The 23,132-nt window shown below is 51.5% G+C and overlaps 2 protein-coding genes across 3 annotated transcripts in view; one reads left to right on the forward strand and one right to left on the reverse strand.

The window, feature by feature from the left end:
- SETD2 (SET domain containing 2, histone lysine methyltransferase) overlaps positions 1-18,793 on the forward strand; it is a 50,437-nt gene extending 31,644 nt beyond the window's left edge. The window contains exons 13-21 of one of the 2 annotated variants that reach the window (XM_014892016.2): positions 5,913-5,961; positions 6,440-6,620; positions 8,893-9,571; positions 10,403-10,537; positions 10,647-10,786; positions 11,722-11,833; positions 16,068-16,148; positions 16,281-16,382; positions 18,329-18,793. In XM_014892016.2, the coding sequence (XP_014747502.2) occupies positions 5,913-5,961; positions 6,440-6,620; positions 8,893-9,571; positions 10,403-10,537; positions 10,647-10,786; positions 11,722-11,833; positions 16,068-16,148; positions 16,281-16,382; positions 18,329-18,490 (1,641 nt within the window). In that variant the 3' untranslated portion in view covers positions 18,491-18,793. Of the gene's footprint in view, positions 1-428; positions 675-5,912; positions 5,962-6,439; positions 6,621-8,892; positions 9,572-10,402; positions 10,538-10,646; positions 10,787-11,721; positions 11,834-16,067; positions 16,149-16,280; positions 16,383-18,328 lie in introns of those variants that run through there. The other variant, XR_015807739.1, reaches the window with a different exon arrangement.
- A 168-nt stretch (positions 18,794-18,961) lies between these two features.
- On the reverse strand, positions 18,962-21,355 carry LOC148225044 (death domain-containing membrane protein NRADD-like). The gene is made up of 3 exons (XM_088176741.1): positions 21,151-21,355; positions 20,945-21,075; positions 18,962-20,088 (listed from the first exon to the last, which is right to left on the reverse strand). Exons 1-3 carry the CDS (start codon positions 21,315-21,317, stop codon positions 19,952-19,954), a joined length of 435 nt encoding a protein of 144 aa, XP_088032867.1. The 5' UTR covers positions 21,318-21,355; the 3' UTR covers positions 18,962-19,951.
- Between the last annotated feature and the right edge of the window lie 1,777 nt (positions 21,356-23,132).

Raw genomic sequence — 23,132 nt, forward strand, 5'->3', positions numbered from 1 at the left:
ATGAGCTTGGAGTAATCCCAGTAAATCCACCCCAAAAAAGCAGGATCGTGACATGGGGCTGTGACAGCTCATTTTTTCTCCTATAAAACAATTTTAGGGAAGCTGGGAGCTGGGAATTTATCCTGTCCTGGACTTTCTCATGGCTCTGGGAGTTAACTGCCTCTGTCCAACTCTCACCTCATAAGGTGCCACCAAAGCCCACCCCGGATGTCTTAAAAGGCAAATCCAAGCTGGAACGGGGGATGGATAATTCACCCCCAGGTGCCTTTCCCAGCACATCCAAGCTTTGGAAAACCCAGGTTTTTGGCGTGGTGGAACACCTGGCCTTGGCTGGGGAGGGGTGGGAGGGTCGGAAACGTCGTGACTTAAGCGCTGTCCTCTCCAGCCTTGCTGATGACCCCCTTGTAATTTCCACCGTTTCCATCCAGCTTCTCCGGGCAGCCAGAGCTGACCAAGGGGCTCCTTTTCTCCAACTCCGTGCGGAAGAAGGGAGAGGACATAGCACCAAGAGCCGGGAAGATGGTTGGGAAGCTGGCTGATGCATGAGCAGTGTGATAGGTGAAAGGAGGACAGAGGTGGTTAACTCGGGGATGCCGACGTTATTTTGGTGCGTCCATTGCCGGCAATGGACGTCGCTCCGGGGAAATCCCAGCTCCTGGCCTGAAAGGAATTAAGTGAGCTTAATTTTTTTCTCTACCTCTACACACAGGACTTGTAAGTCCTTCCAGGGCTCCCAACACTCAGTGAGGAGTGCTGGTCACGGCCACACCCCTGGCACAACACACACTGACATTCCCAGTGGGGCGAGTTTTCAGCCCGGGCTCGTGGGCGCCGTTCCCGCTCTCCGAGGAAGCGCTGCATGGCTTCTCCCGGGCTGAAAACTCCCTCCCAGTGCCAAAGGATGGCTGCTGGACACCCAGCAAGGCCACCCAGGTGGTTCTTCCAGGTGGATTGTGCTCAGGTAAGGCTCCGTGGGCTGATCCGTGTGCAGAGGCTGGAGGTGACACATGGTGTGATGGCCAGCTGACCTCCTGGAATCACTGGAACACACCAAGGGCCAGGCTTGGGAAGCTCTTCCCAAGGTCCTCGTGAGTAGCTGAGCTGAGGGAAACACAGGACGTTTTGGTCCTCAGGTGAGACCAAGCTTTGGCAATCTTCTTCACCCCAAAGGAAGCCCTCACCTTCTGGGAAAAGGCAGCTGGGTGTTGTGGCTCTGAGGATCCACAGGCACTTTCCTTGTCACTTAGAGAAAGTCTTGGTTTTAGGAAAAGTCTTTTGGAAGAGCCAGTCTTGGGTTTAAAAGGTTTTAGTTGGATACTTCTGGCCTTGTGTTTGTGGTGACTTGGAGCTCAAGGCTGAGTCCTCACCCTGACTTGGGCCAAAGTGGACTTCTTTTTTTTTTTTTTTTTTTTTGCACCCATCTGGGAGCTTAATAATCATGGAATCAGGGAATTGGTGAGGTTGGAAAAGCCCTCAGAGATGATTGAGTCCAACCATCCCCCAGCACTGCTGAGGCTGCTACTGCCCCACGGCCCCAAGTGCCACATCCATCAGGATTTTAAATCCCTCCAGGGATGGTGGCTCCCCCCTGCCCTGGGCAGCTGTGCCACTGTTGGACAACCCTTTCCATAAGGAATTTTCCCAATATCCAACCTGAACCTCCCCTGGAGGCCATTTCATCCTGAATGGAGCATCTTGGGTGACCAAAGGCCACTGAGCTTCCATCTTGCCCGTGGATGATCTTCTCAAGTCTCCTCTGATTTATCCTGCTAAAGCCCCTTGAAGCTGCTCTTGCCAGTTCCTTTCCCAGTAAAGCCATCCTGGAGTGCCTGGCTCCAGCTCTGGCATGCACATCCCGTGCTTTAATCAGGAATTTTATAATTTGTTACAACTTAGAGCAAGGAGTAGTTGGGGAAGACAATAGGATTGGACAACAGCCAGGCTGTGGTTTGCTGTGGGATTTTCTGGCCTTCAAGCAGGGGTTTCATGGTGTTGGTCCTTCCTCTTGCTCTGCTCCATCCCTTGGGATCATGCAGGAGAGGAGAGGAGAGGAGAGGAGAGGAGAGGAGAGGAGAGGAGAGGAGAGGAGAGGAGAGGAGAGGAGAGGAGAGGAGAGGAGAGGAGAGGAGAGGAGAGGAGAGGAGAGGAGAGGAGAGGAGAGGAGAGGAGAGGAGAGGAGAGGAGAGGAGAGGAGAGGAGAGGAGAGGAGAGGAGAGGAGAGGAGAGGAGAGGAGAGGATCCAGCTTGGCAGAGGATAGATTTGGTTGTGTTGTGTTCCTTCAACAAGTAACAGAAATTCATAAAATCATAGGATAAACTCAGGCAATCACTAAGGTTGGAAAAGACCTCCAAGGTCATTAAATCCAACTGTTAATTCAGGAATGACTGGCAGCTGAGGGACAGATTTGTGGAGGAGGTTCCTTCAAGACACAATCTTCCTTTCCTTTGAGCAATGACTCCATCCTGCAGCTCTCTTTCCTTTCCCAAGCCAAGGCTGGCTTGTGCCTGAGGCTGGGCAGCCTAAATCCCATTTTTTTCCCCCTTCTTTTGTGTCGAACAGACTCGTGTCACTTTTCCTTCTGCATTTAATTTTCCGTGCAATCCCTTCAAAGTTGTGCTGGAAGCTCGGGAGCCATTTGGAGCCCGTTAGCGGCGGTCGCGTTGATTGAGGAATTCTGCAGCTCCGAGCCAGCAGCTTCCGTTTCCAAAAATAAAATCAGCTTTTCTTGGGAGTTTCCCCAGCCTGGCCTGACCACCATCTGCTTTTCATGGAGCAATTTGGACAAATCCCTCTGTTTGTTCCTGGTTCAAAGCCTTTGCTGCCTCCATCTTCCCCCATGGAGTGGGTGCTGGAGGCTCCCTTGAGTTTCTCTCCAACAGCTTGGAGCTCACTCCCTGCTCAAAGTTATCTTGGATTTTGGGCTTCCTGGGCTTTTTAGGGCTGGCCAGTTTGTTGGGATGGATCCTTGGATGGGCTCCCCCAATGTCCTGGTGAACTTAAAGCAAGGCATGGCAGGGTTGCCAAGTCCCCTTACTCCAGGTGCTCCTTATGCTCCTCCTCTTCCCACTGAGCCTTTTCCTGGTGATTTCCCATTGCCCATCCTGTTCTTTAATGGACAGATCTTTTGTAGGAGTTGGTGTAGTTCAGCTCTTCCCAATACTTGTGTTGTCCTTCTGCTCCAGGCAGTTCATCCATGATCTCATTCCTTGGTGGCTCCTCATTCCCCCTGGGAAAGCCAGGGCTGACTTGAGGGGATTTTTTGGATGTGCTGATGTGAAAATGAACATTTTTAGGAGTTTATTGTGGGAAAGAAAGAAAAAAAAACCCAGCAAAACTCATTGCTAGAAGATGATTTTGGGGCTTCAGAACCTGCCCCTGTGGTCACCTCCATCCCATATGAGGAAGTGAGAGGCAAAGTCATTCCCATGGAATTCTGTAGGAAAATAAAATTAAATCCATAGATCATGGCTGGATGGGTCTTGGAGCACCCTGGGATAGTGGGAGGTGTCCCTGCCCATGGTTGGATTTGGATGAGCTTCAAGGTCCTTCCAGCCCAAACCATTCCATGATCAGACATTAGAAGGATTACATCATTTATAAATATATAAATCCTATATAATTATGGGCTCATCCTGCATCCCTCCCCACCCCAAACATGGAGCTGCTGCTTTGTTTCTTTACATTTCATTAAAAAAAATCTGGATTTTGAGTACTGTAGCCTATAGCAAACACGTAAATAAATTTTAAAAACTTTATTTTAAAGGGCATTTTTAGGGAATTTTAATGCCTCTCTTTTTTGTAGATGCTTCAAACTCCACGTGCTGTGTTTGGGCTGCACAGAAAAGCAAATTTCCTTTAAAAACCTAAAAATCTTGGCCCAAATCCCTTTTTTTTAGTCAGCAGCAGCACTTTTGAAGTGGTTTTGCCTCGTGGACAAACCACAACAGAGTTTCTTCTCCTTCTTTTTTTTTTTTTTTGCTAAAGGAAATTCTCATTTTTAGCCCATCCAGAGCTGGGGGTGGACACGTTGCTAATGAGGCCCCTGAGCCACCCGTTAATTAATTCCCAAACAGCTTTGAAAACTCAAAGAATTAAAAAAAAAAAAAAAAAAAAAAAAAAGAGGATATTCTGTAAAATCTGAAAGTCAAGTCAAGGTAAACTCCACATTTCTGAGCATGTGGAAGTTTTAAATTCCCAACTGCAGCAGCCTTCACCCCCCAGGAAGAGTTAAATCCATTTTTTTTCCAACTCTGCCTCATCCAGGGCCTAAATGAATGGAGATTTTAGGGAAGGTGCCCTGGAATGTCAGCACAGCTTCCCAAAACAATTTATTTGTGTTAAACTGAGCATCTCCTTTATGATTTAATGGGATTTTTTTGGGATGCAGCTGCTGCTCCATCAGGGATGCTCCATCAGGCACAAAGCAGCTGGTTCATCACATTCTGCTGGAAATAACTGGGAATTCTTGGGAATACTGTATTCCTTCAGGAAGGGAACAGAGCAAGGGTTTGATAGAAGCTTGAATTAAACAAAAATGAGCTTTTTTTCCCCCAATCTTCTAGCACTTGGTCAGCCAGGAATGCTGTAAAACCTCTGTAGGATCATGAGCATCGCTGAGGTAAAATGGGATTTACACTGGGAATGCCAGAATATTCCAATTGAAAATACAGTGGAGCATGGAAAGGTGCTAATAAACCTCATTTCTTATTTGGAGAGATGCACAGATAATTCCAGTGACATGGGAAGAGTTTTTCCTGCCCAATCCAGGGGGCTTTAACAAGGATGTTGTGCTGAACCTGGACTTTAGGGAAGTTCTGATCCTCATTCCCAGCTCTTCTTCCCTTTCTTCCCATGGTGCCATCTCCACCTGGAGCTGCCAGGACTTTTGTGATCATCCAGTGCCACCCCTGCCATGGCAGGGACACCTCCCACTGTCCCAGGCTGCTCCAACCTGGCCTGGGACACTTCCAGGGATCCAGGGGCAGCCACAGCTGCTCTGGGAATTCCATTCCAGCCAGGAATCCCTTCCCAATATCCCATCCATCCCTGTGTGCTGTCCCTCCAGGCCTTGTCCCCAGTCCCTCTCCAGCTCTCCTGGAGCCCCTTCAGGCCCTGCCAGGGGCTCTGAGCTCTCCCTGGAGCCTTCTCCTCTCCAGGGGAACATTCCCAGCTCTCCCAGCCTGGCTCCAGCCCTGGAGCAGCTCTGGGGGCTCCTCTGGATCTCTCCAGGTCTTTGCTGTGCTGAGGGAGGATCTGGATGAGCAGAGGGTTTGGGGTTTGCTGCTGTTGAAGGCGTGGTGGGTGTTGGTGTCTGATCTCAGCACCTTCAGCAGGTCCTTGGCTGAAGGGGTCACTCAGAGCTGGTCCTGCTGCTCATCTCCCTTGGGATGCTCCCCCATCAGACCTTGGGAACATCATGGAAATGTGACCCTGTCCCCAGTGAGGCTGTCAGCAGCTGGGAGAAGCCCAGGGATGGTCCATGAGCAGGAGGAGCAGATGTTGGCAACCAGAGCCAGGAGCACAGAGCCATGGAATGTCTCCAGTCAGGAGGGATCTGTGGGAATCACCCAGCCCAGCTCTCTGCTCCTTGTTGGGTTATCTCAAACTGCCTTGGAGACCAGGGCAGGGACAGCAGGAGCTGCTGCTGGGACACTCTTCCATCACCATGGGATGGTGTAGGACCCTACAGCTCTGCCCAGAGCTCTTGGCCCAAAATTCCACCAAAATCCATCAAAAATCAAACACTGAGCAGAGGAAATATATGGAAAGCACCACAAAAACCCCAGATCTTTCCTTCAAATGACCCTTTTTGGGTGGTTTCTTGTAAATGGATGATTTGTGTGATTCTTGGCTGTTTGGGGTGGTTCTGGGAGCAGCTGGAATTCTGACCCTGCTCGTGGCTTTTCCACAGGAGGTTTATCGCATCCCCAAGAAGAGCCAAGCAGAAAAGGAAAGCAGTGGTAAGTCCTTACCTTTTCCCAGCTTTTCCTCTGCTCCCTCATTTTCCCAGTTTGGAATGTCAAAGGGTGTTCTGCCTCCATAGCTCCTCCTCCTGGGAAACAGCTCCTGGGAATAGGGAGAATAATCTGAGCACTGGGTGGGGGGAGATGGGCCCTGAGGGTGATATGGAGCGACCTAAAATTAAAATCATGGAATTGGGGAGCTTGGAAAAGCTCTCCAGGATTGAATCCCCAGCACTGCCAAGGCCACCACTGATCCATGTCCCCAAGTTTCACATCCACATGGCTTTTAAATCCCTCCAGGGATGGGGACTCCACCACTGTCCTGGCCCTGGCCAACCTTTTCCATGAGAAATATCCCCAATATCCAACCTGAACGTCCCTTGGCACAACTTGAGGCTGTTTCTAAGAGATGGGAGCTCTTAATACCCAAATGATAAAAATTCCCTCCTTTTTTTTTCCCCTGTTTTCCCAACAGCTGATCGTGGGAGAGAGACAGCCGGGCTCCGGGATCAGACCCCCACTCCCAAGAATCCCATCCTGAGCCGAGAGCGGGATCCAGAGCGGCAGAGCCAGAGCAAGGAGAGGAAGAGAAGGAGAGATTCCCTGTCCCCTCCCTCCTCAGCCTATGAGAGGGGCACAAAGAGGCCAGAGGACAGGCAAGTGGTGGCAGGGAGCTGCCATATTCCAGGGGTCTGCCACATTCCTGGGTAAAATTCCCAGGAAAAAAGGTTCTGGAATCTCCCAGGGCTGGGGAAGGGAGTTTTCTCCTGGTGGAATCCTGGTGCTGAGATTCAATCCCAATGGGAGTTGGGTGGTTCTTCTCTGGGATAACCTGCATCTCCCATCTTCAGGTGTGTTTTGGGAATGAGGTGGGAAATGAGGGAAGTCCTGCCAGCTCCTGCACAGAGATTAGGAATGGTTTGGGTTGGAAGGACCTTAAAGCCCATCCAGTCCCACCCCGTGCCATGGGTTTCACCTTCCACTGTCCCAGGGTGCTCCAAGCTCCATCTAACCTGGCCTGGGACACTTCTGGGGATGGGGAATCCAGGAATTCCAGGATGCAGCCCTCGTAATGCAAAGAACTCCCTGGGTCCTTCAGAACCCATTCCCTTCTCCTTCTCCACCTCTTCCCATTGTGCTGGGAATTATTCTCAACTTGAAGCAATCCCTGCCCTGTACAGGAGGGAGCAGTGCCTAAACCAGGATTTCTAACTCCAAAACTTCCTTGATTTAGCAGTTATTCCCTAAAAATACCTGTAGGGACAGGTGGGTGTGATCCCAGCAGGCTCCTGCCTTTCCTTGGGAATGGTGGCATCCTTGCCAGGGCTGAGCATGCGACTCCTAATGAAGAGAAGGAAAATATTCCATGTCTTGCAGTTCAGAGAGAATGGAGATCGTGTTAAAGGCAGCAGAAATACCATGGAATTTCCTTTAAAGAAGTCACTTCTCTGTTGTCCCTCTCAAAGCCACTCCATAATTAGGGAACAATTGGTGCCGAGTCAGCCAGACGAGGAAACCTCGCGTTGAGCTGAGCTGGGAGAGTTGGAAACATCTGGATAGAAAATACAGATGTAAATCTATCCCTCTGTAACGAGGCTGGAAGCATTCCCAGGAAGTAAATCCTGGATTTTGGGGGTTGTTTTAAACAGAACAAGCATTTTTTTGGGTGAGGAGTTGCTGCTCTGGCTCTTCCCCCTGTGCTGTGTCCTTGTTGGTGAAGGACCAAATTCCATCTCTGGGAATGTTCTCCCCACTCTGAGCATCCCTCTTTGTTATCCCAAGGATTTAATAAGGAAAATAACCAAATAGATTGAGAAAGAAGCACTAAACCCTTCTTCCCACTCCCTCCATGGCAGCTGCTTCTCTTCCAAACTCTCCAGGCAGTGCCAGGAAAGACTTTAATTAGGGAAATCAAACTCCTCCCGGCAATGAGGTTCCCATTAACGGATCCTGCAGCTCCTCTGGGAATGCCAGGAAACAGCTCCAGCAGATCTGTTGGTAGCAATGTGCTTTTGATATGTAAATGGATCCCAGGAACACAGAATATATGGAGAATATCCTGGATGCTTTGTAGAATCCATTATATTAAGGCTGCAAAGCATTTTTCCTTGTAATCCCTGTTTTACCACACTCGTAACGTCTGGAAATATCCACCTTTGATCTGAAATTTTCCTTGGTTGGGCTTTGATCAAAGTCCTCAGGCTTTTTTTTCCCCTCCTCCCTTAATTCCCTGGAAAAATCCCTCCAGCTGCTGCGCATTTTGGGATGAAAACTCTTAAGGAATTAAAAAAAAAACCATCCACACCATTATTTTTTGAAGCTGCGGTCTGGGAACGAGCAGAATTCCAAACAGGAATGTGCTGCTTGTGATTCCCTTGTTCTTTGCTGTGTCTGCAGCTCCCATGTGGGAGTTTTGGACTAGAAAGATGGAATTCTCACCCCAGCACTGGAATTTGGGGGGGAAGGTGCTGCGTTGTGAGTTTCTCCTCTTCAGGAGCCTCTTCCAAATTCCTTGTTTGTCCTGCTTTGGGAAAACATGGCAGAGTGTTTCCAGCAGGGCCTGTTTGGGGTGCCCTGCAGATTGTGAGTTTTCCTTGGGTTCTCTTGGAGATGTTCCCTCCCTCTCCAGGTATCCCAGAGCAGCTCCTCTGGACAGCTTCTGTGGCATCCTTGCATCTCCATCAGCACCAGGCTGATGTTGCCCAATCCACTGGGATTGCTCATCCTCTGCCCTGGCTCCCTGTGGATAAGCAGGACCAGCAGATGTTTCTCTTGAATTGGTCAACAGCTGGAAAAATGGAAATGTTTTTAGGAATTCATGCTGTTGTTGGGCATTCCAGGTTTTCCACTCTCAATTTTGCTGCTGGAGCCCTGGGCCTGAAGCATCCTGAGGCCTCACAGGCTCCTTCCCTGTTCCCTCTGTGCCAGGTACGACACCCCAGCATCTTCCAAGAAGAAAGTCCGGCCCAAGGACCGCAACAAGCTGTCCACGGAGGAGCGCCGGAAGCTCTTCGAGCAGGAGGTGGCCCAAAGGGAAGCCCAGAAACAGCAACAGCAGCTCCAAAACCTGGGAATGACATCCCCACTTCCCTACGACTCCATGGGCTACGGAACATCCCACCACAGCTTCATTGGCTACCCACCAGGGTACCCCATGCAGGCCTACGTGGATCCCAGCAACCCCAACGCCGGCAAGGTGCTGCTGCCCACGCCCACCATGGACTCCATGTGCTCTCCAGCGGGATATGAGCATTCCCAGACTTTGGTGGGGCACACGGTGGAGCCAACCCTGAGCACCCCACAGCCAGTGCCCGTGGTGCAGCACGTGGCCACCACCATGGAGGTGGCCACGCCGCAGTACGTGGCGCAGAGCGACGCCGTGGTGCACCAGGAGGCCAACGTGGCCACTGTGCTGCCGGTGGCCACGGCCGGGGCTGTGCAGAGCCAGAGTTATGGGGTGTGGGATTCCAGCCAGCAGCCCGTGGCTGTCCAGCAGCCCTATTCCCCAGCCCAGTCCCAACCTGCCATCTACTACCAGGGCCAGACCTGCCAGACCGTCTACGGAGTGACCTCGCCCTACTCGCAGACCACCCCGCCCATCGTCCAGGTAATTCCAGCTGGGAACACCCATGGAACCAGGGCAGCCAGCTGGGAAAAACACCAGAGTTACTCACTCTCTGTTACTTCTCTTATTGGAGCATCTTCTTAGCTCTTCTCAGGGAACTTCCTCCCCAAGAGTAGGAGAAAAGCACATTCCGGGGTATTTTCCATCTACAAACAATATAAATTGGAGAATCGTGGAATCCTGGAATGTGTGGGGTTGGAAGGAATCTTAAAAAATATCCAGTGCCACCCCTGCCATGGGCAGGGACACCTTCCACTGTCCCAGGGTGCTCCAAGTCCTGTCCAACCTGGCCTTGGACATTCCAAGGGATAGGAGATACTGGGCACATCCAGGAATGGGGAATATTGGACACATCCAGGGGTGGGGAATATTGAACACATCCAAGGGTGGGCAATATTGAACATATCTAGGAATGGGAAATATTGGACACATCCAGGGATGATGATTCCATAGTTTGTGGGACCAATCAGGAGTTTACAGCTTGGAGGAATATTTTGGTTTTTTGACTGCTGAAGGGAGAGTAAAACTGGATGTGGCAGCTCAGTTTCCACCAGGTTTTGGAAATAGAGTCTGGAGCTACCAGAATTAATTATACTACAAAAATCGAAGTATAATAGGAAGGAATTCCTGGCTGGGAGGATAGGGAGAGGCTGGGATGGAATTCCCAGAGAAGCTGTGGCTGCCCCTGGATCCCTGGAGGTGTCCAAGGCCAGGTTGGTGCTTGGAGCACCGTGGTCTGGTGGAAGCTGCAGTCCTGCAGTAAAAGGGTTTTTTTTTTTGGGAAAAGCACCTGAATGTGATTCCCTGTTCCAGAGCTATGCCCAGCCAGGTCTCCAGTACATCCAGGGCCAGCAGATCTACACAGCTCATCCTCAAGGAGTCATCGTGCAGCCCCCCACGGCCGTCACCACCATCGTGGCAGCCGGGCAGCCCCAGCCCATCCAGCAGGTGAGGATCCCAAGGGATGGGGAGGGTTTTCCCATGGGATAAAGAGCTGCCAGGACACTTTTCACGACCCCTCACAACTTTCCCTTCATCCCTTTGGTGCTGTTTGCAGCCAGAGCTGGTGGTCACCAACAACCTCCTGGATCTGCCTCCGCCTTCTCCTCCCAAACCCAAAACCATCGTCCTCCCTCCCAACTGGAAAACGGCCCGGGATCCTGAGGGGAAGATCTACTACTACCACGTGGTCACCAGGTGGGTGTGGACGTGGCTGTCCCCTGTCCCCAAGTGCCACATCCACAGGGCTTTGAGGTCCCTCTGGGATGGGCACTCCACCCTTTCCATGAAGGAGTTTTCCCAATATCCAACCTGAGCATCCCCTGGCATAACTTGAGGCTGTTCCCTCTTGTCCTGTCACTTGTTTTTTGGGACAAGAGCCCAGCTCCCACCTCCATAGGAAGAAACTCGATTTTCCCAATGTTTTTCCTACACCTTTCCCATCAGTTTTGGAAAAAAAGCAGGTTTTGGATCAGTCTCTATGAATTTACCTGAAATTATAATGAATTTTAAGCTTCTAAAAAGGACTTTCTTAAAATATCCAGCTCCTTGGGAGGTGTGGATGGGGATCCACCTCTGAAGGGATAAGCAGGAAGATTTTCTTCCTTACCCATTTCCTGTTGTTGGTTCTTGTTCCTGGCACACAATTCCTCACATCCATTAATCTTTTCCATCTCCCTTTTGGATTCCCTCCCTGCTCCCTGGCACACAGCAGAGCAGGAAACCTTCAAACACCTGGAATTCAAACCAGTGGAGCAGGAATTGGTGAATTGTGTTGTTTGGAAGTCTTGGGATGAAATAAGGAGAGCCAAGAGAGCCTTGGTGGAGGCTGAGCCTTCCCTGGGCTCTCTGCTGGGATGTTCCCACTTTTCCATGCTGGAAATCCCATCCTGGTGATGAACATCCCTTGATCCCACAGTGTCACCGTGGTAGAAAATGGTGCAAGTTCCCATTTTTCAGTTTTTCCTGCTTTTCCAATCTAAAAACCTTCAAATTAAGAGCAAGGCCGTGAATTCCGTGTGACAGGAATTCTGCTGGCTGATGGAATCTGGATGTCCCAGCTGATGGGCTCATCCCTGAGCAGGTCCCAGTTTCTCTGAGGAGGTGCCAATGGTGTGTTCTCCTTCCTCCAGACAAACCCAGTGGGATCCTCCAACCTGGGACAGCCCTGGGGACGACGCCAGCCTGGAGCACGAGGCTGAGATGGACCTGGGGACCCCCACGTACGACGAGAACCCCATGAAGGTGAGGGACACAAATCTTTGGGATGGACCAGGGGGTGGGAGGTCACTGTGGAGCTGGGAGGTGGCAGAGGGGACAGAAGTGACCCCGGATCCTTTGGAGTGGCTGCACTGGCCACACTCAGGGCTCTGCTGTTCCAGCCACAGCTCGAGTGAACTTCCCTGAAGTTCTGCCCTGTGTGTGGAGCTGGCCAGAAAAATGGGAATAACATTGGAAAAGGACAAACTAAGGGTGTAGCTGAGGAGCCTTTCCCATACCTGATTCCTTAAAAAGCTGGAGAAAGTCCATGGAAAGAAAGAAAGAAAGAAAGAAAGAAAGGAATAAATTCTCCCTCTGCTTTGGTGCTCCCACATTCCTGGGATTTGCCTGGAGGTGTTGTCCATCCTGCAGCACCCAGGAACATCCCACATGGCTGCTGTTGCCTTTCCATGTGCTGCCAGGATCCCAAGGGTTAATCCCATTCCCAGAATGCCTCTGAGTGCTCCTGCCAGGATTCCTGGCGAGTTCACTCCAACGAAATTATGTACAAATATCTCCCTGAAAAAAAGTTAATTGGAAAATGAGCTCAGAGCTGGCACTCCCCACTCAGCCAGGGGGCTGTTGCTTCCACAGCAGAATCCAGGGACGCCTTTTCAAGGATTTTTATCCCTGGATCAGTGGCACGTTTATCCCATGACATTCCCTGATATTCCAGGATCTTGGGTTTGCAAATATTTTTTGCAGATATTTGCAAATAGTGGGGTTGAGCAAGAAAATGTTAACTGGAGGCTCTAAAGGGAGATTTGAAGCTGGAAAAGGTGTGAAGGGATGAGCTGAAGCTCAGTGGTGGAGAGCAGTGTGGAGATGTTTGGGAACATCCCTGGGATGGGCACGAGTTGCTGAGGAGAAGGTTGGGCTTTTCTGAGTGAGGAAATAGAGCTGTGCTGGTGCATTCCAGCTTGGGAGCTGTTTTCCTATGGAATTTTGAGGGTCTTGGTGCTGCCTGCACAGCAGAGGGAGCAGCAGGGGAAGGTGCTTCTGTAAATGTGGGGTTTTATCCCAGAAATTGGAATAAAGAGGAGCCGAGGGCCGAGGTCACCATCCTCAGGCTGAACACAAACCGGCTGCTCCTTCCAGGTTTTGTTGCTGACTCCAAACCCAAAATCCCTGAATTTCCCTGAATCCACGAGTCCCTCATTCCTAGATGAGCCATGACTCTGGCTGACCTCAGGCTGAGGTGGTTCCTCCTCACTCCAGAGCTTTCATTCCTTTCCTTCTGAGCCAGGGTGGCCGGAAGGTTGAGTTTTTCCTGGCACTGAATTCCCATGGTCACAGCTCCTGCCTCTGACGCTTCCACCCTGGAATTACAACCACATTCCTTGGATTTTTTACCCTCCTCCCCACCCAACACCTTTTCCAAATGGATTAAACCCACCCAGGAGGGATTAAACCCACTGGCACCATCTGACAGCTGCTGCTGCTATTCCCGGTGTTCCTGGGCCTTGGGGGAGGATTTTGATGGAAAGGCACAAGAGGAATGGGAAGCCAGGGTCACTATTCCCTCTAAAGCACATTTGAAATCTTGTTTTTCCCTTGGAAAATGGCTTTCCTGAGGGAGTGGCCCAGCAGGAAGACTGGCAGGGACACTGGGCTGGATGCTGAAGGTTTTGCATCCTTTTAGATGGAAAAAGCTTGGATTTGGGATGAGTTTGTCTCTGCCCATTGGTTCTCCATGGAAAGGTTGGTGTCAGTGGAGCAGATCCCAGCTGCTGGAGAATCCCAGTCAGGCTTCCCCAGGTTTTCCCAAACATTTGGTTTCTTGATCCCATCCCAGGCTGGTATTCCTCCCATCTTTGTGGCTTCTCCATTCCCATCTCCTCTAGAGGCTGGAAAATAGGGACAGCACCATTCTGGGGATTTTCCTGTGTTAGTTTTCCTGGCAGCCTTTGGATTACAGGATTTCACTTTGGAGGGGTGAGGGAGGAAGGCCTTGATAAGGAGATTTTGATATTAAAATAAATCTAAAATGGAATTTTAGCCTAAAATTAGGAAGAATTCTCCAAGGAGGAACTGGTACCTTGGCACAAGGAGGAGCTTGGAAATGGAGTTTTCATTTCTCCTCCTCATCTTTCCCTGCCAATTTTGACACCAATTTTTGCCCTCATCCCACATGGAGAGGGGTTGGATGGGGAACGGTCTGGGGGCAGAGAAGGGTTTGGGGATGGACGAGGGATTGGAGGAGAAGGATTTTGGGGTGGAGAAAGATTTGAGGAAGGAGAAGGGTTTGGTGGAGGAGGATTTGGTGAGGAAGGAGCGACTGCTGATGGAGAAGGATTTGGGGGTGGAGAAGGGATGGGTTATGGAGAAGAGTTAAGTGATGGAGAAGGATTTTGAGGGTGGGGAAGGATTTGGTGGGGAAAGATTTGGGGATGGAGAAGAATTTTGGGGTGGAAAAGGATTCAGGGGTGGAGAAGGATTTGGAGCAGTAGAAGGGTTTGGGAATGATGAAGGGTTTGGGATGGGTTTGGGAATGATGAAGGATTTGGGAATGACGAGAGGTTTGGGAAAAGAGAGATTTGGGAATGACAAGGGGTTTGGGAATGATGAGGGATTTGGAAAAGGTTTGGGAATGAAGGGATTTGGGAATGACGAGGGGTTTGGGAAGGGTTTGGGAATGAAGAGGGGTTTGGGAATGGAGGGGTTTGGGAATGATGAAGGATTTGCCGATGGAGCACTGCAGGGTTTGGTGCTGGAGCCATCCGGAGCCATCTGCTCCCCATTCCCGGCCTTTTGAAGTGGCAGCTGAGCCTGGGGCCGGAGCAGGAGCTTTGATGTCCCTGCTCTGGCCAAGCCTGGGCCATAAAACCTCCCTGGCACGGCTGATTTACACCCTTTGCTCCCGGGATTTTGCAGCTCTTCCCTGCAGCCAGGCAGAAAGAAAGAGATTTTTTTTTTTCTGCTTTTTTCAGTGTTAAATACTTCTAAAAAGTGGGATTTTTTTAATTAAAAGAAATATTGGGACATCATCAAAGAGCAGGAGGAGAAGGGAAACTTCCCTCAGCTTTCCAAACCTTTAACAAATCCTTTTGCTCTTCACATCCTTACAATCCAAGTTGGGATGACCTGAATCCCAAACTTCTCCCAGAAAATGGTGCTGGTGCAGGGATGCTGCTTTTCCCTTCTTAGGCTCCAAGGAGATCACTGAGCTTGGGATGGGAACGTGTGGGAGGTGGGTGTGGGTCCAGCATGAAGGGATGGGCCCTGGAGCGGATTCTACTCCATTAGTAAATCAGGGATCAGTACTCAGGGAAGCAGCCAGAAATTCCGAGAAAATTCCCTTTATCTTGACTGTAGCTAAAGATAATCTGTGTGAATGCTTGTGGGGGGCCCCAGCCCACCCAGGGAATTCCTGAAGGAAAATCCACCACCACAGGACTTATTCCCACTATGGACCAGCCTGACTGCCCCAGGACCCACTTCTGCTCTTTTTCCAGCTTTTTTTTCCAAAGAAAACAAGAGCAAGGAGTGGTCCCTGTGCCTCCCAGCTCAGGAGTGTGCTGGGAGTTGTGCCAGGATTGGGCTGGGAAATGTGTTGGGACCGAGCTGGGGAGTGCCAGGAGCAAGGCTGGGAAATGCTGGGACTGGGCTGGGGGCTGTGCTGGGATCAGACTGGGAATTGTGCCTGGACTGGGGTGAGGAGTGTGCTGACATGGGGATGGGGAGCAAACTGGGATTGGGCTGGGAAATGCCTGCTTTGGGGTGTGGAGCATTCCGGGACTGGGCTGGGAAGCTCACCAGGAATGAGCTGGGAAGTGTGCTGGGATTGGGCTGGCAAATTCACTGGGATGAACTGGGAAGCTCACCTGAAAGTTCACCAGGATTGACTGGGGAATGACCAGGACTGGGCAGGGAAGTTTGCTGGGATAAGGCTGGGAAGAGCACAAGGAGTGGGCTGGGAAATGCCTGGTTTGGGGTGGGAGTGTGCTGGCATTTATCTGGGAATTGTACCTGGATCAGACTGGGAAACGTGCTGGCCTTGAGCTGGGAAGGGTGTTGGGAATGGGTTGAGCAGTGCACTGGAATGGGCCTGGAAGCTCATCAGAGTTGGGCTGAGCAGCTCATTGGGATCAGCCTGGGGAGATCTGGGTTGGACTGGGGACTGTGCTGGCACTGGGCTGGGAATCTCCCTGGGAATGGGACGGGGGACAGGAGCACTGTCCCCAAGGGAAGCGTTGCCATCCCTGTGTCCCCTCTGCAGTCTTCCAAGAAGCCCAAGACGGCGGAAGCCGACACGTCCAGTGAGCTGGCCAAGAAGAGCAAGGAGGTGTTCAGGAAAGAGGTGAGGGATCCCAGACTGGGGATGGGGATGGGGATGGGGATGGGATGGGATGGGGATGGGGCTGTGGATGGGATGGGATGGGATGGGGCTGTGGATGGGATCAGGGGTCTGGATCCAACGTGTCTCCCACAGATGTCCCAGTTCATCGTGCAGTGCCTGAATCCCTACCGGAAACCCGACTGCAAAGTGGGCAGGATCACCACCACTGAGGACTTCAAACACCTGGCACGCAAGGTGGGAACGTGGGACACGGGGATGGGGGACATGGGGGGTACAGGGACATGGGAACACGAGGAGGATGGGAACGTGGGGACATGGAGAGACACGGGGACATGGTCACACACAGGGTATGAGGACACAGGAATGTGGGGACATGGAGGGTACAGGGACATAGGGACGTGGGAACATGGATACAGGGACATGGGGACATGGAGAGTACAGAGACATGGGGACACAGGATGTGGGGACATAGGGACAGTGGGTACAGGGACATGAGGATGTGGGACATGGGAATATGGATACAGGGACACAGGGATGTGAGGACATAGGGACAGTGGGTATAGGAACATGGGGACACAGGGACATGGAATGTGGGATTGGGGACATGGAGAGTGTGGGTTCACTGGAATGTGGGAGGTGGGGACATTGGGTACAGGGACACAAAGATGTGGGGACATGGAGGATAGAGGGATATGGGGACACGGGTTTGGGGTTCAAGGAGTTGGGAACATGAGGGGTTTGGGAACTTGGGGATACAGGGATGAGGGGGATGTGGGACATGGGGACACAGGATACAGGAACATGGAGGGTACAGGGACAATGGGGTGTGGGGACTTGGGGACAAAGGGCTGGCCCCAGGAAATGGGATCGTGTCATTCCAACTGCCTCCAGCTCCTTGGAAGATGAGGCAAGGGAAGGAGAAATGGTGAGGGGATATTGGGAGAACAATAGAAAATACTTAGGGAATATTTGGGGAATAACAGAGCAATAATAGTGACTAATTGGGGAATAATGGATAAATAGTATGGAGGAATAATAGGAAACATTTAGGGAATATTTGGGGAATAACAGGGCAATAATAGTGAATAATTGGGGAATAATGGATAAATAATATGGGGGAATAATAGGAAACATTTAGGGAATATTTGGGGAATAACAGGGCAATAATAGTGAATAATTGGGGAATAATGGATAAATAATATGGAGGAATAATAGGAAACATTTAGGGAATATTTGGGGAATAATAGAAAATATCTGGGGAATATCTAGGCAATAATAGAAAAAGGGAATATTTGTGAATAATAAGAAATAATTGGGGAATAATTGCAAATATTGGCACAACAATACCAAATATTTAGGGAATATTTGGGATATAATAGCAGATTGAATGTTGGGAATTATTTGGGGAATATCTGGGAAGTAATAGAAAAATAGTTTAGGGACTAATAGGGAATATTTGGGGAGTAATAGGAAAATAGCTTGGGAATGTTGGGAAAGTAACAGCAGGTATTGAGTGAACAATACCAAATATTTGGGGAATATTTAGGGAGTAACAGGAAATACTTGGGCAATAATATGACAGGAGCTCAGGGAATATTGGGGGAGTAATATAACAATAGTTTGGGGAATGTTTGGAAAATATAGCAGATATTTGGGCAACACTACCAAATATTTATGGAATATTTAGGGAATATTTGAGGAGTATTTGGGGAATAATACAACAATAGCTTGGGCAATATCTGGAAATAACAGGGAATATTTGGGGAATAATAGGAAAATAGCTTGGGAATGTTTGGAAAATAACAGCAGATATTGAGGGAACAATAGTAAATATTTGGGGAATATTTGAGGACTATTCAGGGAATATTTAGGGAAGATTTGGGGAATATTTGGGGAGTAATATAACAATAGCTTGGGGATATCTAGTAATAACAGGGAATATTTGGGGAATAATAGGAAAATAGCTTGGGAATGTTTGGCAGATATTGAGGGAACAATACCAAATATTTAGGGAATATTTGGGGAATAATATGTCAGTGGCTCAGGGAATAGCTGGAAATAAGGGGGAATATTTGGGAAGTTGGAGCACAGTGCCTTGGGGGAGTGCCCAGACCTGGGCTGGGTGGGAATTCCTGGACTGACTCCCGTGGCATTCCCGTGGCATTGCCACCTCCCCACAGCTGACCCACGGAGTGATGAACAAGGAGCTCAAATACTGCAAGAACCCCGAGGACCTGGAGTGCAACGAGAACGTCAAACACAAAACCAAGGAATACATCAAGAAGTACATGCAGAAATTCGGGATCCTCTACAAGCCCAAAGAGGACACGGAGCTGGAATAGCCCCTGGAATAACCCCCGGCCCTCGGGAGCCCCGATTCCCACCGGGATTCGCCCTCCCGAGCCACCGACCTGTGAATTTATTATTATTATTATTAATTATTATTATTATTATGACGATGATGGATTTTTTGGGTTTTTTTTTTTTAAGGAAAACAAACTTGGTTCCCGTCGCTGAGGATGAGCCAGGCTTTCCTAAGCCTGCTTTTCCTGATCCAGGCTTTCCCAAGCCTGGCTCTCCTGGCGCTGCTCCCAAGCTCTGTATTATATTTTAACGTATATGTGAATATATTGATAATAATTTGCTTTTTTTTTTCCCGTTGCTTTCAGCCCCAAACGTGCCAATCCCACGGGAACGTTTGGCAGGAGACTTTGGGGGTTATTCCCGGATTTTAATTTTTTTTTTGTTTGTTTGTTTGTTTTTCCTTGGTTTTTCCTTTTGGTTCTGCGAGGTTTCCTCCGTTTCCCTGTAAATACTGCGGATTTCTGGCCATGTTGATAAGATTGATTTTACTGCTTCGAGCATTTTACTTTATCCAATTTTTACGGAACTTTTTATGTAAAAAAAAAAGAGCAAAAAAAGAGAAATAAAAAATCAAAAGAAAAAAAAAAAACAACAACAAAACAACAAACCCAAAACAACCCTGAACCCCAAAATCGACGCAGGGTGGGACCACAAGGGGGACCTGGCTTGGGATGTCCCCTCTCCCTTGGGGACCTCCTGTCACCTTCAGCATTTCTGGGAATCTGGACCCCCTGGGAAGGGAAGGTTGGGGTGACCTGGGAGCATTTTGAGGTTAAAAATGGCTTTTTCTGTCCTTGGGGTCTTTAGGGTGTCCCCTCCTCCTCCTAAGGCCACCCACGCCAGGGGTGGGTGTGGGACACATGCCAGGACACACGTGGGGACACGTGGATGGCCAAGGACACAAATCCCAGGGACACCTGAGGGGTCCCATCCTTGGCCCTGGGGAAATCTGGGACACCTGGGGACACCCAGCCCAGACACCTGAGCAGTCACATCCCAAGGATGCAGGGACAACCAGGGACACATCTCGGGGACAAAGGGACACCTAGGGACACTTGGGATACATCCTAGGGACACACAGGTGCCTGAGGACACAAACCCTGGTGACACACAGACACCTGAGGGGACTCACTTGGGACACCCGAGGGGGGAACATTCCAGGGACACATGGACACCTGGGGATACTTGGACAGCTGAAGGGACACACCCCAAGGACACAGCCCGGGAACACGCACGGACACACAGACACTCGAGGACACAAACCCTGGTGGCACCCAGTGACACGTTTAATGCCCCCACCCAGGGACCAGCCACCAAAAGTCCCTGTCCCACCCCCCAGAATCCCTAAAAAAGTACAAAACCCACGTAAAAAAAACCCCAGGAATCCATTGGGAAGGGGAAGCACCGCCGGGGGCGCGGCCCCGGTGTCGCCGGGAGTGTCACACGGCGGAGGTGACATCGCCCGGTGCCACCGCGGGGCCGGGGCCGCGCCGCTCGCTGCCGGGCGCTCCCAGCTCCAGGAGCCGCTCCAGCTCTCCCGGCTCCTCCTGGCGCCCTCGGGGACCCTCGGGGGACGCTGCGGGGAGGGACAGGATCAGCACCCCGGAATTCCACACCGGGAGAGACGGAGCGAGGGATGGGGGCGGCTCCCGACCCCCCCCCGGGAGGTGTAGGGGAGCCCCGACCCCATCCGGGTGCTCCCTAATCCTATTTAGGGGCTTCTGGACCCCATCCAAGTGTTCCCTAATCCCGTTTAGGGCCTTCCCGACCCCTTTGGGTGCTCCCCGATCCCATTTGGATGCTCCCGACCCCAGCCCATGTTCCCCGACCCCATCCAGGTGTTCCCCAATCCCACCGGGATCTTTCCAACCCCATCCAGGTGCTCCGTCATCCCATCCCATCCCATCCCATCCCATCCCATCCCATCCCATCCCATCCCATCCCATCCCATCCCATCCCATCCCATCCCATCCCATCCCATCCTTCTCAGGTCCCCCCAAACCGTGACCCTCGCCGGGGCTGGGTGTCCCCAAACCCGCGGATGTTCCCCCAAATCCCCCCAGGTCCGGTTGTCCCCAAGTCCTCCCAGGTCTGGATGTCCCCCGAAATTCCCCCAGGTCTGTGTGTCTCCAAGCCCCTCCAGATCAAGGTGTCCCCAATCCCCCTAAATTCTGGCTGTCCCCAGTCCCCCCAGGTCAGGCTGTCCCCAATCCCCCCAGTTCTGGCTGTCCCCAATCCCCCCCAGTTCTGGCTGTCCCCAGTCCCCCCCAGCTCAGGCCGTCCCCAGTCCCCCCAGTTCTGGCTGTCCCCAATCCCCCCAGTTCTGGCTGTCCCCAATCCCCCCCAGTTCTGGCTGTCCCCAGTCCCCCCAGTTCTGGCTGTCCCCGTCCCCCCAGTTCTGGCTGTCCCCGTCGCCGTCCCGGGCCGCTCACGGTGCTGCGCTGGCTCCAGCCCGGCGCTGTCCGAGCACAGGCCGCTGTCCCCCCGCAGCTTCTCCGCGTCCCCCGCCTCCCCCGTGTCCCTCGCCTTGTCCAGCTGCCGCTTCTTCCTGCAGGTGTCCCAGCTGCGGGGGACACCGGGGGGGTCACCGGGAGGGTCCCCAAATCCCCGCGTGTGTCCCCCGGCACCCCGCACTCACCACTTGAAGGCCACGTAGGCCACGAGCCCCACGACGAGCGCGGCCAGGAGGGCGCAGTACAGGGGGATGATGTCCCCGGGGGGCGGCTCGGGGGGAGCCCCCGACACCGGAGGGGTCACCCGGGGGTCCCCCGACACCGGCAGGGTCACTCGGGGGTCCCGCGACATCGGGGGGGTCCCCTCAGGCAGCGGCGCCGCGGCCTCGTCTGTGGGAGCCCCCCCAAAAAATAAAGGGAAGGGGATGCGGACGTGGCAGGCTCGGTTTTATCCCTTGGAGAGGGGTAAGGGGTGAGACCCCCGGGTTTGGGGACATCCCCACGGTCACCCCAAGAGGGACACGGTGGGAATGTGAGGCACAGTGAGGGAGGAATGAGGGGAAAAGGGAAACTGAGGCAGAAAAGAGGGAATGGGATAAAACGGGGGAAACTGAGGCACAATGAGGGGAAAGGAGGGGGAAAGGGGGATGAGGTGAAAAAGGGAAACTGAAGCACAGAAAGGGGAAACTGAGGCACAAAACCAGGGAATGAGGTGAAAAAGGGAAACTGAGGCACAAAAGGGAATGAGATAAATAAGAGGGAAGTGGGAATGGGATAGAACGGGGGAAACTGAGGCACAGTGAGGGGAAATGAGGGGGAAAGGGGAAACTGAGGCACAAAAGGGAATGGGGAGGAAAAGGGGGATGAGGTGAAAAAGAGAAACTGAGGCAGAGAAAGGGGGAATGAGGGACAAAAGGGGAAACTGGGGTACAAAAAGGTGAATAAGGTGGAAAAGGGAAACTGAGGCACAAAAGAGGGAACGGGGTCAAACAGGGGAAACTGAGGCACAAGGGAATGAGGTGAAAAAGGGAAACTGAGGCAGAAAAAGGGGGAATGAAGGATGAAAAAAGGGAATGAGAAAAAAACGGAAACTGAGGCAAGACACGAGGAAACTAAAGTAGGACATGGGGAAATTGAGAGGCGGCTGGGGAAACTGAGGCACAAAAGGGGAAATGAAGCAGGATAAGGGGAAATTCTGGAATGATGTGGGGAAACTGAGGCACAGTGTGAGGAAAATGAAGCAGGACGGGAAACTGAGACACAAAAGGGGACAGTGAGGAAAACGAGGGGAAACTGAGGCACAGGGTGGGGAAATTAGGGAATGACATGAGGAAAGAGACACGACAAGGGGAAACTGAGGCACGAAAAGGGGAAATTAAGGAGCAACGTGGGGAAACTGAGGCACAAAAGGGAAACTGAGGCGTAATATGGGGAAATTAAGGAATGACACAAGGAAAGAGACACGATGAAAGGCACAAAAGGGAAACTGAGGCATGGAGGGAGGAAACTCTGGAATGATGTGGGGAAACTGAGGCACAGGGTGGGGAAATTAAGGAATGATGAGGAAAAACTGAGGCACCACAAGGGGAAATTGAGGAGCAGCAAGGGGAAACTGAGGCACAATATGGGAAATTAAGGAATGACACGAGGAAAGAGACACGATGGAGGGAAACTGAGGCAGGACATGGGATATTGAGGCACCACAAGGGAAAACAGGCACAAAAAAGGGAAATTAAGGAGCGACATGGGGAAACAGGCACAAAAGGGAAACTGAGGCATGAAAAGGAAATTAAGGAGCAGCAAGGGGAAACTGAGGCGGAATTTAGTAAACTGAGGCACCACAAGAGGAAATTAAGGAGCAGCAAGGGGAAACTGAGGCACAATATGGGAAATTAAGGAATGACACGAGGAGAGACACGATGGAGGGAAACTGAGGCACCACAAGGGAAAACTGAGGAACAAAAGGGGAAATTAAGGAGCGACACGGGGAAACTGAGGCACGAAAAGGGAAACGGAGGCAGAAAGGGGGACCCCTCCCCAGTGCCCCCCTTTGGGGTCCCGGTGCCACTCACGGGTGCAGGGCGGGCAGGGCGGGCACGGCTCCTCCGGCTCCTCCTCCGCGGGGCTCCGCGCTGCGGGTTTGGGGCATTTTTTGGGTTTTTTGGGG

This window comes from Sturnus vulgaris, chromosome 1 (assembly GCF_052056855.1).
Source record: "Sturnus vulgaris isolate bStuVul1 chromosome 1, bStuVul1.hap1, whole genome shotgun sequence".
In the NCBI taxonomy this organism is placed as follows: domain Eukaryota; kingdom Metazoa; phylum Chordata; class Aves; order Passeriformes; family Sturnidae; genus Sturnus; species Sturnus vulgaris.

What these genes read in the sequence shown, in the direction of transcription:
- LOC148225044 (XM_088176741.1), bottom strand. Translation starts at nt 21,317, where the DNA reads ATGTCGCGGGACCCCCGAGTGACCCTGCCGGTGTCGGGGGACCCCCGG. An exon ending in GCCTACGTGGCCTTCAAGTG is followed by an intron (nt 21,076 to 21,150) that starts GTGAGTGCGGGG and finishes TGTCCCCCGCAG; the next exon opens with CTGGGACACCTGCAGGAAGA. An exon ending in GCTGGAGCCAGCGCAGCACC is followed by an intron (nt 20,089 to 20,944) that starts GTGAGCGGCCCG and finishes CCCTCCCCGCAG; the next exon opens with CGTCCCCCGAGGGTCCCCGA.